Source organism: Anomaloglossus baeobatrachus, chromosome 6 (assembly GCF_048569485.1).
Source record: "Anomaloglossus baeobatrachus isolate aAnoBae1 chromosome 6, aAnoBae1.hap1, whole genome shotgun sequence".
NCBI classification, from domain to species: domain Eukaryota; kingdom Metazoa; phylum Chordata; class Amphibia; order Anura; family Aromobatidae; genus Anomaloglossus; species Anomaloglossus baeobatrachus.
Window position 1 is genome coordinate 148,190,464 of NC_134358.1, and position 15,091 is coordinate 148,205,554.

At 42.5% G+C, this 15,091-nt stretch overlaps 1 protein-coding gene across 15 annotated transcripts in view; it reads right to left on the reverse strand.

Moving 5' to 3' along the window:
* The window catches only part of DTNA (dystrobrevin alpha), a 340,802-nt gene that overhangs the window by 71,449 nt on the left and 254,262 nt on the right, over positions 1-15,091 (reverse strand). For 9 of the 15 annotated variants that reach the window (XM_075353296.1, XM_075353295.1, XM_075353298.1 and 6 more), the window contains exons 11-12: positions 12,917-12,997; positions 12,093-12,182 (exon numbers count right to left, since the gene is read on the reverse strand). In XM_075353296.1, the coding sequence (XP_075209411.1) occupies positions 12,093-12,182; positions 12,917-12,997 (171 nt within the window). The remainder of the gene's footprint in view (positions 1-12,092; positions 12,183-12,916; positions 12,998-15,091) is intronic. The other 6 variants (XM_075353303.1, XM_075353306.1, XM_075353305.1 and 3 more) reach the window with 1 other exon arrangement.

Sequence of the window (15,091 nt, forward strand, 5' to 3'; positions counted from 1 at the left end):
AGCGATCCCAACAGCGATCTGACCTGGCAGGGATCGCTGGAGCGTCGCTACATGGTCGCTGGTGAGCTGTCAAACAGGCAGATCTCCACAGTGATCAGAGATCAGCCACCAGTGACCCATGTAACGACGCTGTGCTTGGTAACCATAGTACACATCGGGTTACTAAGCAAAGCACTTTGCTTATAGTTACCCGATGTGTACCTTGACTATGTGTGCAGGGAGCCGGCTTCTAGAAGCTGCGGACGCTTGTAACCAATGTAAATATCGGGTAACCAAGCAAAGCCCTTTGCTTGGTTACCCGATGTGTACCTTGGTTACCAGCGTCCGCAGAAGCCAGCTCCCTGCACATTCAGATCGTTGCTCTCTCGCTGTCAAACACAGCGATGTGTGCTTCACAGCGGGAGAGCAACGATCAAAAAATGGTCCAGGACATTCAGCAACGACCGGCGATCTCACAGCAGGGGCCAGGTCGTTGCTGGATGTCACACACAACGACATCACTAGCAAGATGGCTGTTGCATCACAAAAACCGTGACTCAGCAGCGATGTCGCTAGCGATGTCACTTAGTGAGACGTGGCCTTTACAGAGTTAGATACTTATGTCAATGGCTGCCCTGACAGGCTACATTCTCACGGTTATTAGGTGACTTTATGATGTTGCAGCATTTCTGAACCTATAGGGTACATTAGGTTACTTTGCAGTTTTTCATTGTGTTTTTCAGTGTGTTTTTCCATGCATTTTTTAGCGTTTTTGACTCCTTGTCATACGTAATGTTTTAATTTAGGCTGCTTTGTTTTTGATACTTCCTGGCATTTGGCTTTGACAAACATATATGGATACAGTCATGTGTGGATAATATGCATTATTTATGTATTTCTGGAATGAAAAATGCACCATAAACCCATATTCATCACAAGCTCGCTGAAAACTAAATTGTGGGAGTTTCACTTCACCCTTTTTTCCTGCTGCTATAGGGTACCAATATGGATGTCGACAGGGAAATGCCAGGAGTATGACCCACAGAGATCGTCTCAAGGTATGTGCCCACGATCAGACCCGCTGAGCTCTGGACTCAGCGGGTCCTGAGCTTCGGAGACGAAAGTCTCCTCCACAGGAGACTGCAGCTGCTTGTGCCCACAATCCGGGCTCGGCCAGTTGCGGTCTCTCGCTGGGTTCTCCCTGCGGAGAACACTTGTGTCTCCGCAGCAAAGAATTGACATGCTGTGGCTCGGAAACCCACATCGCAGGTCAGTTTCGATGCGAAAAAAACAAGTACAGTTAGCATGGGATTTCTAGAAATTCCATCCACTGTCCTTGTACTGTACATTGCAGCGTTTTAGACGCAGGTAAAACATGCTGCATCCATAACGCTGTGAATCCTGATGGTGGGCATGCAGCCTTATTCTTGCTTTGTTTCTCATTAGAGAAGAAACAGTAATACTAAGATAACCTCTCTACAAGGATTTTTGCTGACATATTGAAAATGCTCATTTTAAAGGGTTTTCCACTTCTAGGAACTTGGGCCCCAAACTGTGTAAATACTTAAAAGCACAGGAGGTACTCATGCACCCTGGGTCCAGCGTCAGCTTCATACTGCTGTGTTCAAGTCCCGGTGTTTAGAGTGTAGTGATAACATCATAACAAGAGTGCCGAGGATGACGGCAAACAATACAGCGCTTGTGACTGGCTAGAGCGGTTACGTACACCATTGATGTGTCTTCAGCCCAGGAACTGAAACACTGGGACTGGAGCAGCTGCGTGGAGAGGGCACTGGACCAAAAAAGGGTAAGTACCTGCAGAGTTTATTTTAAGTATTTTATACGGTTTGCGGTCAGTTTTTCTAAAAGTGAACAACCCCTTAAAGATGCAAATCACATGCTGTACTAGTTATGTGACCAAGCCAATCATTGACAAAGATTGCTGTGGTCTAGTAAACACCAGTGGGCAATCACAGAACCATTGAAGTTATAGGGGAGAGGATTTGGAAGGTGTCATGTATCATATCCATACTGCTCATTATCTACAATATATACAGCTTTCATATACAGTGTGTCAACCCATATCCTGTCCACCGTCATTAACTTGAGAACGGCGGCAGCTATAGGCATAGAAGTGGTGTCTAGGTATAGTAAAGTAGCCATGCGCTACACAATGAAACCACTCATTTAACTTTGATGCTCAAGTGGCAACCGTCAGCTGCAATGCACATCTGGACTCTGGACAGCATACCGTATCTTGCTGCACGTTGTGCAATATGGTAGGTGCACGTTTGCACAAGCATCTGTGATAAGTCGTCGTAGGTCCTGCAATGTTGGTGGAGGGGTCGCATACACCTGCTGTTTGATGTGACCTCACAGAAAGAAGTCCAATGGGGTCAGGTCAGGTGACCATGGAGGCCACTCCACACAGCCACCCTACCCAATGACTTGTAGGAAGGTCTCCATGAGGTATCGCTTCACGTTCGCAGCCTTGTGAGTTTGACACATTCTAATCATAGCATTTCTGTATGCAAGGTGTCGATTCGTATTGAATTGATGATGCCCTACAACTTTGTAATTCCTTTTTTTTCTCTATCTCGTTCCGTTTTCGAGATAAAAATGCTTACTCCATTGTTTTCCACCAGGTGGCGCTATAGGTGGTTTCATTGCGTAGCGCGTGGCTACTTTACTATGCATAGACACCAGTTCTATGCCTATAGCTGCCGCCGTTCTCATGTTAATGGCGGTGGACACACGGTATAGAGTCATTTTCTATGATAACACTTGTCTTACTCTCTACTGAAACTTGAAAGGACCTTTTTGTTTTCAAAATGTAATACCCCAAAGGCGGAAACAAATAAAAATAACAATCATTATAACTAACCACCAGCTACTACAGCGGCCCCTCTTCATTGTTCCCCCCGCCAATCTTTGTTCATATGCCAGCAGCACAACTACAGCATATGTGACTGCTGCAGGCAATCACTGGGCTTGATGGTCTTGTGAGATCTATCGCAGCATGACCACTGAGTCAGGTGATTGACTGCAGTATTAATGCACTATAGCTGTGATGTCACGACTGCCATCATGTCTGTCAACAAAGACCATCTGGGAGCGGAAAGGCAACTCTGGATTGGAAGGGGGTAATTAATAATTTTGATATTTGCATACAAATCAAGCCTTTGAGATATTAAATGGAACTATTCAGAACACAGCACATCAGTATTGCCCCAAGAAGTATCCTCTTAAAGGGAATCTGTCAGCAGGTTTTTGCTATGTAATCTGAGATCAGCAAGATGTGGCTGTGCAGCGTTCATGCGCGCCAGGTGTCGGGATCTTACGGCATGTGTCAGTCCTTTTCTGGACGTTAATTGATATGTAGACATTATTTACTCTCCTGAAGATGTTGAAACGCATCGAGAGTTGAGTCCAGACGTCAATTGTGTTGGTGTGACTGATTTGGTTAGATCCTATGTGAACACCTGGGAGGACCGGGGGATCTTATGAATATCACATTGTCTGGCAGTGATAAGGGACGTATACATAGACCTACTTGAACACTGGTGAGATCGTTCCTTTTATTAAAGTTTTTCTCAATGATATGAGATATTTATTGCTCTGTTGGAAATCCGCTGCTGACATAATAACTGATGACTATTTTAGTGTCCTTGTGATATGATACGCCTTATACCGTAATATTAAGAGGCAGCACAAAGGGCGACACCTTTTAAACTGTGGCGCATGCTGCGCATATTTATGTGGTTTCTTGGTACGTTTAACAATATACCTATTAAAAGTTAATTTTTAGGCGTATTTATTTATTATTTCTTGTGCTGTGTTACCTAGCTATTTCACTAAGTGTATTCTGTATACCCTATCCAGTGGCTATTTTTTGATGATGTAGGTGCAGAGACCCTGATTCCAGGGATGTGTCACTTACAGGACTGCTTAATGCAGTTTTGATAGAATCCCGGTTTTCTTTGTTGTTGATGAAGTAGTGGACAGATAACCCTGTCCACAGCATTGATTGGCAGCTTTCTGTGTACACTGTACATTGCCAGCAAATTGCCAAATAACTGGTGGCGGCAGGATTATATAGATTAGCCTGACCGATATGCACATGAAACCTAGTCTGCTGAAACCGGCTGATAAAAACACTAAATTGTCTTAAACTGCAGCACACAGCCTAATAAGTGACACATCCCTGGAAGCCTTACTTGTAAAAGTAAATAGCAGAAACCTGCTGACAGATTCCCTTTAAAATGACATGCATTACATCACTGAGTGTCCCTATTGAGACTCGCAATACAAATTCATATCAGTATGTCTATGACGTCTGGGAGCAAACCAGAGGAATGGTAAGAAACCCAAATCAGACACTAAGAAAACATACAAACTCTCAGCAGATCTAGTTGTTAAATTTGATCCCAATAAAAAAAACGACCAGCAACTGGATCCATATAACACTGAAATTTATAAGAAATCATATCATAGATCATAGCGGTTGGTCATTTGCTAGATCCCCCATTGTTGGCTCTCTTACTGCACTGCACATGCCCAGAGCACTAGAGGTATTCTAAAAAATGGATCAATTACAAAAGAAAAACAATGCAGGATGCAAAACAGAAACCAAAGCATGGCTCCGTTTTTGCTCCAATTTTAACAGACTTAGGTTTCTTTTATACTGGATCTCTTAAAAGTGGAAGAGAACTGGACGTGTGAACAAAGCCTAACAATATTAACCACATACTTGATGACAAACCCATATATTTAGCCAGGCAGCATTCATGTACATCACACTCTAGCTAGAATAAATAAAAACACAAGCAAAGCATATATAAAACGCATTATCCCTATATCTGTGCCGAACCTGTCAATAATTAGAATGCATTAAAGGACGAGTATGCTACGAATGTATACTCTAATGGCACGCAGAGCTCATAGGAGTAGGCAGGGAAACCCCTACCGGTGGGGAGAGGCGACAGATCCACCCAGATCCGGATGGTCTCTCTGTCCAATATGAGAAGTCTACATCTATTGTGACTCGTGACCTGGTTTATGTTCCGCCAAGTTAGATTAGATCTGGGTAACTTTTGATTCTTTAAATGTCTAGGAGTGACATTTGTTTTATTCCCCCCCCCCCCCGGCAGAAATCAATTAAACACAGGAGATAAGAAACTTTGGACTGGACTGATCTTTCATTGTCAATTCTCAGGTGAAATCTGTAGATCTATATTCAGTGAAAACAGATTTCCTCATTACTGAGATAGGAGATGGCAGTTGGTGCTTCTAAAATTCTATGGAGAGAGGAGGAGCAGGAGGCCGGCACACGGTCTGGACGAGATACAGGTCTCCATAGAACTTCCTGAGCACCAACTGCTATTTCCAATTTCAGTAATGGGAATTTCTGCTTTCACTAAAGACAGATTTTCACCATGAATAAAAATGTTGAATGAATGAATGATTGATCACTTCAGAAGGAGAAAGATTTTTTTTTTTTTTTTTTAAGATCCAATGCAAAGTTTCTTATTTTCACATGTTCTATTGATTACTGAAAACAAAAATAACAGTTACACTTTAACTATTGTTTTACTATGACATTGTAATCAATACTGGCTCCTTCCAATCAATGTCAGATACCATGTTAGATCGATTAAATAATGGAGAATCAATAAAAGCACGGTACACAGGTCTGCATTTACTCACCACTTTCCTCATGTTTGTGATCTACATTAGCTGCTTATATCATTACACTGTAATATAAATGTCACATCAAACACAAAGAGGGCGCAGTTTAGACACCGATTTCTTTTAGTCTCCGGCCAATTATGTATCAAGAGCCGCCGGTGTGGAGCAAATCATGCATTTAGTACAAAGACATTTTTCCCAACTTGCATACATCTGTTTCAGGATTTATGAGGCTTGTTTTTAGTATTCATGATGGAAATGATGACGTTTTCTACATTCAGTTTTTAAAAGGCTATACGGCACTTCATTGTGTGGCGGCTTTTCGGTTCCTTTTATCCTTCTACATCATAACCACATTGGATATCCAATTTAATATCACTTAAAGGAAATCTTGTTACCAGGTTTTTGCCACCTATTCTGCGAGCAGCAAGATGTAGGGACAGAGACCTTGACTCCTGCAGTGTGTCATTTCTTGGGCTGCTTACTGCAGTTCTGATAAAATCACTGTTTTATCAGCAGAAAATTATCACTAGAGGACTGGTAAACCTGCTGTCATGTAGTTTTCCATATTCACAAGCTCACCATAAACCCAACCCTCATTGCTACCTTTCTGCCTATGCACAGCGTACACACACACACAAAAAATAGTCAATCAGTGGCTCGGATATACAGAGCTCATCAGTAACAGAACAGCTAGATATGTAGCAGATAAAAAAAATACAGCAATAATTTATCATGTTGCATGTAGCGGGAAGAGGCCCAATGTCATGGTCGAAAGTGTTGGCACCCTTGAAATTAATCCAGAAAAGGAAGTATAATTATTGTAATTACACACATCTTGTTATACACATGTTTATTTCCTTTGTTATTATTGGAACGCCACACAAAAAAACAGCGTCTTGGACATAATTTCACACAACTCCAAATATAGGCCGGACAAAATACTTGGCGCTCTCAACTTAATATTTGGTTGCACACCCTATGGGATAAATAACTGCAATCAATCGCTTCCTATAACCATCAACAAGCTTCTTACATCTCTCAACTGGAATTTTGGACTCTTCTTTTGCAAACTGCTCCAGGTCTCTCATATTTGCAGGGTGCCTTCTCCTAAACAGCAATTTTAAGATCTCTCCACAGGTGTTCAATGGGATTTAGATCCGGACTCATTGCTGCCCAATTCTGAACTCAACAGCGCTTTGTTTCCATCCATTTCTAGGGGCTTCTTGAAGTATATTTGGGATCATTGTCCAGCTGGAAGACCCATGACTTAGGACATAAACCCAGCTGACACTGGGCACTACATTGCAACTCAAAATCCTTTGGTAAGCTTCAAATTTCATGATGCCTTGCACAAAGTCAAGGCATTCATTGCCAGAGGCAGCAAGTCAACCCCAAACATCTTTAAACCTCCACCATATTTGACTATAGGTATTGTGTTCTTTTCTTGATAGGTCTCATTCAATTTTCAGTAAACAGTAGTACTTTACTAAAAAGCTCTATCTTGGTCTCATCATACCACATGAAGGATTTTGGCTTACTCACTTACATTTTTCCAAAGTGAAATCTATTTTTCTTATGTCTCTGTGTCAGCAGTGGGGTCCTTCTGGGTCTTCTGCCATAGTGTCTCCCTTCATTCAAATGTGGATGGATAGCTTGCACTGACACCAATGCACCCTGAGTCTGCAGGACAACCTGAATTTCTTTGGAACTTGATTGGGGCTGCTTATCCACCATCCAGGCTATCCCACATGAAATCTTTCATCAATTTTTCTCAGCGGTCCACATCCAGGGAGATTAACTACAGTACCATGGGTTGTAGACATCTTGATTTGTTGTGCATCTTGGACAAATAAACATCAAGACCTCTGGAGACAAACGTTTAACCTTGAGATAGTTGTCATTTTCAACAATTTTGATTATCAAGTCCTTAGTTTGTTTCTCCTCTTTCTGCGCTCCATGCTATGTGGCACACAGACACACTGTAAAGATGGAGTCAACTTCTCCCCTTTTTATCTGGTTTCAGGAGTGATTAACATATTGCCCACACCTGTTAATTGCGACAGGTTAGTTAAAACGAGAATCACAAGCTTGAAAAAAAGTCCTTTACCCACTATTTTGGAAAGGTGCCAACAATTTTGTCCAGATTATTTTTGGGGTTGTGTGTGAAATTATGTGCAACTTGACTTTTATTTTTGCAGTTTTTTTGTGTTGTTCCAATACACACAAAGGAAATCAACATGTGTATAACAAAAAATGTGTAATTGCAATAAATTTTCTGGGAGAAATAATTCACTTTCTGGAACAATTTCAAGGGTACCAACACTTTTGGCTATGACTGTATATATAGATTTATATTTGTATGTGTGCAGTAGGTACGCATGTGCCAGGGTGGTGATGTCATATTACCGCGCTGGCACCTGCATCTTCCGAGCACACATGTAAGGGGGCGGGAGCACACTCTGCCGGTTTTAAATATCCAATGGTGGCAGTGCTCAGGTCGCATTCTTTTGCCGCTCCTAAGCAGCCCCTCTGTGTCCCCTTCCTCTTCTTGCTCATACTGGACAACGAGCAGCACAGACAGGATCATCTCCCATCCATCAAACAGCCTCTCTCAGTCTTAGGCCTCGGTTCCACTTGCTATTATCATGTGCAAGTGCAATCCGATAAAACATTGGACTGCACTCACAGCAGTGCAAAACTATGGGGAAATATCCATCTGCGATTGATTTCTCATGCCACAGCTTCATGCGGAATGAACTGCAGCATTTTGCAGCGAATCTCGGCTCACGCACCCCCATACAAGCCTATGGGAGCGTGTGAAACATCACACTGCACTCGCATGTTATGTGTCTGCAGTGCGATATATGCAGAGACAGGCAGCGGAGGAGATGGGAGAAAGTGCTCCATCCCTCTTCTCCGAGGCTGTGATACGATCACAAGATCGCATCACAGTCGCATGACCCTCAGCTTATGCTCACATCAGAGGGTCATTAGCATATCGCTTCCCATGCTCTCGCATCAGAAGCTATACGCTAGTGGAGCCGAACCCTTAGGCTATGTGCCCACGTTGCGTCCTGTCCCTGCAGAAATTTCTGCAGCAATTTGAACAGCACATGTGCGCTTCAAATCGCTGCAGAAACACTGCGTAATGAATGCAGTGAAAAAGCTGATTTCATGCGCTCTGGATGCAGCCCCCACCATAGACAGAGCGGGACCTGCATCCAAAGCGCACGGAATAAGTGACATGTTGCTTTTTAGAACGCAGGGATTTGGCAGCATGCAAATTGCTGCGTTCTAAAACGCAACATGCGCATGGATTATGCACAATCTTCATAGATTGTGATGGGGACGCAGGATGCATGCAGTTACGCTGCAGTGCAGATCGCAGCGTAACTGCATGTAATACGCACACATGGGCACATAGCCTTACCATCACAAAAGGATCATCCACTGACCTCCAGAGACCCCTACATTAACATCCTGCACACTGGAACACCTGCAATAATCCCCTGCATACTCAAATCTCTGCATTAACAGCCTTAAGCCTTATTGCTACACTACTATTAACCCTTTGATCACCATCTCAGGATAGTTAGTCGTAGGTGGGCTGTTATTGTGTGTGTTTCAAATAACATAGGTGGTATATTGTTATGTTCTTGTGGGTTTCATGACAAAGATTTTTATATATGTATATACATATATGAGAAACGGGTTTATGCCGCGCTCAAGAATCACTGTATCCAAGGAATTTACTTTAAATCTCTTTTTTATTACAGTTCCAACGCGTTTCAGAGACATATACAGTCTCCTTCTTCAGGGAAAAGAGAAAATGTATCCACAGTATGCAGACCAGATGGTTATATAGGAGTCCATTAAAGACACGTTAATCCTAATGACGTCAATGCTCTCATGGTAACAGAGTGACTCATGAGCACGTGGAGACTGCAGAAAAACTGTGTTAACATTTAAAAAAATTTTTTTATATATACAAGCATCTGAACTTTTTCAAACCATAAATAACTGAAAAATAAAAATGAATAAAAATGATAAATAAACCGTATGTAAAAAGATGTTTGGTTTATTTCCCAAGGCGTATAAATGTAATGATGGACATAAAATTGTTAAATGTGGTGCTAGAACCCCAAAGGAAGGAGTATTTCCTTGAGTTCTGACTCAGAATGGCTTGTAAGCATCCATTGCTCCATGGCTGGCTGCTTATTTGAGATGGCGCAATCAAGCAGCTACTGAATGATCCCACAGTAAAGGGAATCATAATTTGTGATATATAAAAATCATATATAAAAATCTTTGTCACGATCATCTCGGGGCCGCTGCTTGGAACCACGCTGACACTCACAGGCTTTCAAGGGGTTGTGACTGGCACAACCTCATCAGGTGAGTGTTCTCATTCGTGTTTTTCTAAACGGTTATTGCCGGGTAAGACCCTATTTGCGCCTTTTGTTTCCTCATCTCTAGCAGCCTTTAGCCCTTGTGGGTTTCATAGCATGCTATTGTCTATTATTATGTTTTTGTATATAGATGAACATAAACTGAATGCTTGTGGTGTGTATAATAAATATCCTTAGTACACTGTCATCTCAGTCACAGATATAATATAATATATATATATATATATATATATATATATATATATATATATATATAATCTATATATATAAGTCGTTGTGATTACTCGCTAATCCTGCCCACTGCACATTACCATATGTGGCTCCTCCCCCCACACTCATTACCACACGCGGCTCCACCCCCGCACAATTTCCACACGCGGCTCCGCCCCCCACCCATTACTATACACAACTCCGCCCCCCGCACATTACACTACATCCACACTCTAAATCCCTCCTGACCCCACATAAACTTCACCTCATCCAGCACCATGACAACCAGCACAGCAGAGTCCTGTATACACTGAAGAACTGATCATGTGACCCCTGACTTCTCCTTTCCATGTGCAGTGTGTCACGGTGATTAACCTGTCACAATGATTAACCCTTACACCACCAGCCTGCTGGGAAAGCCGCCAATATTCAAGGCTGCAGTGGAGTGCCACAGTGATTAACCCTTACACTGCCAGCCCGTCGCGAAACCCAATATTCAAGGCTGCAGTGTAGTGCGACGATGATTAACCCTTACACCCTCAACCCACCGGGAAACTCGCCAATATTCAACTCTGCAGTGTAGTGCCACGGCGATTAACGCTTACACCCCCAGCTGTATACAGCTAGCTGTATACATATCGGGGGGCTGTATACCCTTGGGGAGGAGAGCTGTATACCCTTGGGGAGGAGGAGAGCTGTATACCCTTGGGAGGGAGGGGAGCTGTATACCCTTGGGAGGGAGAGGAGCTGTATACCCTTGGGAGGGAGAGGAGCTGTATACCCTTGGGAGGGAGAGGAGCTGTATACCCTTGGGAGGGAGAGGAGCTGTATATCCTTGGGAGGGAGAGGAGCTGTATACCCTTGGGAGGGAGAGGAGCTGTATACCCTTGGGAGGGAGAGGAGCTGTATACCCTTGGGAGGGAGAGGAGCTGTATACCCTTGGGAGGGAGAGGAGCTGTATACCCTTGGGAGGGAGAGGAGCTGTATACCCTTGGGAGGGAGAGGAGCTGTATACCCTTGAGGGGGAGCTATATACCAGGGAAGTGAGCTGTAAACATTTGGGGGAGAAGAGCTGTATACCCTTGGAGGAAAGCTGTATACCCTTAGGGGGGAGAGCTGTATACCCACAGCAGAGTCCTGCATACACTGAGGAGCTGATCATAATGGGCATGCCCCGAGCGTTAGATGGCTGGAAACCGCTAATATGTGTGAAAATTATATATATATATATATATATATATATATATATATATATATATATATATATATGGCATAAGTAACAGGAATATTATTATTATTAATAGTAGCCAAATCTGACCGTGCCCCTTTAACCCTGTAGCAAGCAGCTCAGTAAGTGACATCACTGGAATGAGGGGCTTTGCTCCTACATTATGCCGCTCTCAGATGGGGGAGCAGAAAACTAGTGACTCATTTTGTTTAATGCATTGCTCTAAAAGACGAATACTGAATAATGTCTGCCTCTAGAATACAGGTGTACAGTTTATAAATAATGCAGAATTATTGATCTCTAACGCATCTCTACATATCCTATATAAAAGTATGAAGTCCAACTATGAAAATATTCACGTTGACAATGACACTCACCAACAGTTTTCTTTCAGAGAAGTCACTGGTGACATAAAATAATGTCACTCTAAAGATATGACATGCAGTCTATGTTAACGTTACGACAGCTGCCAGCCATGGCTGATCTAGAAGCATCTAACCACTCCCAGATGCTAATGGTTTAGTGTACAACCTACTGATCTAGCGCGGTTAGTGGTTTAGTGCTTTCATACTGACCGTGGAAGGCTCTGCAGCTGACACACATACATCTGTATCAGAGAATGCTCGTCACTGATGCCACTAGTTACACTTACATTGTCAGGTAACCTGAATGAGTCAAATAGTCGAGTCCATTGTTATGTTACAAGGAAATGTCACAAATATTTGTGTGGATCCAAAGATCTTCTACTACTACCAAATAGTCATAAAAACACCCGCTATACAAGCTGCAAATGCAGTAATAGGGCCAAACCACGCAGCATGCATTAATGTAGCGCAGCATAGCTTGCACTTTTAGTTTTGCAATTAGATTAAATGCGGATTCATCAAGATCAGCGTTTTTCATGCAGGTCTTGATGAGGAGCGGAGTGGAGGTGCTCAATTCCTTATGAGGCACATGGGACTGGAGTAAGATTTGTGGCGTAAGGAGCGCTGCTGCTCATGGTGATTTTGACAAGTGGGGGTGGCCACCCCTCAGCACCACCCACTTTGTTGGAATTGAGTGAAAAAGCAAAAAAGTTAAAAAGTTCATGTTGAACAAATAAATTGCGACTTTTCAAAGATTTTATACCAGCTTTCTGGCTTTGATGAATTGGGCTCAAAGTTCTTATCTACAGTATTTTTACCGTACAATCCATATATTGTACAACAAATAGGCAATATATATCCATAGTACAGCAAACAGGCAGATTCATCCATATACTGCTGTAAAATTCATGACATAGTTGTATAGATATCCCTTAGACACCGCCAACAATGTGACAAGTGAAGATCCCATTACAACTACAGGTATATACAGTGCTGGACATTGTTCTCTAAATGTACAAGACTTTGATACTTACATTTTGTTAGTGAAAGGGCTTCCTGAGGGAACGGAGTGAGAGAATATAGTGTCATTCATGCTGGTAACTGGTCTTGGAGGCCTACAAGAAAATGTACCCTTTAGATTCACAGCTTGTCGCACAGAAGACTATTAACAACCCCCTAATGATGTAAGATAAGACGTTAAGTGACAGAATGCAGGTCAGAATACCCAGCCCGCAGGAGTAAAGCCACCATGTTACATATCGGCTTCAGTTTCAGCGTTCTTGTGTTCGCGGAGCTCTATGATGGTCCGAGGCTGCTCCGAGCTAAGGGCTCTTCACATAACATAAGTGGTGTCAGAGGACCGGCATCCAAAGGCTCTCCACTCAATAAAACCAAGTATTGGTCAGCGACTGTGCTGTGGAGCAGCTGACGTCTGTTCCTTGAAAGTCTGCTAAGTGCTCTTACTAATTATTATAAATCCTTTTAAGCCGTTTCTTTTTATGAGAAAAAAAAATTAAAAAAAAAAAATCACGCAGACTTAACAAATCCTAAATGCTAACACTTTCTTAAATGGAATTTGTCCCCAGCTAGCCCATCAGAGAGCAGCATGGTGGCTCAGTGGTTAAAGGGAAGATGCCGCGTTTTTTCATTTTTGTATTACTAATAGTGATTATGGAATTAATTATTTTTAATACAAAATTAAATTGTTTATTTAGTTTTTATTTTTTTCTACTTTTATTTAAACACTCAGGGCTGCCATCTTGGATATGCAATGTGTACGACAGCTACTCACCCCAAATATGACAGTCCCTGTGCATAAGAGATAGAAGTTGGTACTGTGTCTACTTTATGCTGTGACCTGGACAAGCTGTCCAGGTCACAGCACTCGGAGGAGACCGCCACCATCTTTGTGGAGCCCACAACATCTACTGTGTGGCTGTGCGCTCCACTGTCCCCCTGAGCAGTGGCGGTGATCTGCGGCTGATCCTGGTGTTGTGCTATGGAAGTCGCGCTGCGATCACTGCACAGTAATATGGTGACAGGATATATGGGGCATAGTATACAGTGGGGCAGAGTATACAGTGGAGCACTATGTCAGCTGTCCTTGGTGACACTTTAGACATATTAGGATCACTTTGCAGTCACCAACAAAATGGATGTGCACTGAGATCCTAAGTGTCATCTTCCCTTATCCTTTTGTAAATACCCAGAAGGGGAGGGGGAGGTGACATCACACACCAGAGCAGATTCTGCCCACTTTTACTGCACTTGTAATGTGAGCTAGTTGTACAGTAGGATTTCAGCAGCTGCTCCCTCCAGTGTTTAACAGTGGAAAATATCAAACTTTTAAAACATTTTTTATATTTTGCTGACTGAAAAACAATATTTAAACAAAACATTAAAACATTAATACTTTACATTTTTTCAGTTATTTATTTATTTATTTTTTTTAACGGCACCTTCCCTTTACACTGTTGCTTTGCAGTGCTGGAGTCCTGGGTTCATATTACACCAAAGACAACATCTGCAAGGAGTTTCTATGTTCTCCCTGTGTTATCACTAATAGGGAATCTACAGTAGATTGTGAGCCCGAATGGGGACAGTAATGATCACATCTGTAAAGTGTTGAGGAATTAATAGCGTTATATAAGTGACTAAAATAAATAGCGGCAGAGACCCCAATTTCAGTGATGTGTCACTTACTGGGAATCTTGCTGTAGTTTTGATAAAATCAGTTTTATCTGATGCAGATCTGGCAGTTCTCTGAATGCTAACTTCTGTATGGTCCCACCCACACCATTGATTGACAGCTTTTTTATCTACACTGTGCATAGGCATTAAACTGCCAATCAGTGGTTGAGGCCAGTGACAGAAATAACTCATGTATCTGAGTCATCATGTCGCAGGTTTACTAGTCCTATCAGTGATAATCTTCTGATGAAACAGTTTTATCACAACTACACCAAGCAGCCCAGTAAGTGACCCAGGCTGGAATTATGGTCCCCAACATGATGCTACTCTCAGATGGGGTACCAGAGATCTGGTGACACTCACTCATTATTGGTGGGGTCTGATCAATGGGATCCTTTTAGAATGGAGGGAGGTGCATATGCTCAACCTCCGCTCTATTCATTATCATGGGGCTGCCGAATGCTGCACTTGGCTTTTTCCAGCAGGCCCATAGAGAACTAAGGGAGTGGAGCTTAGGT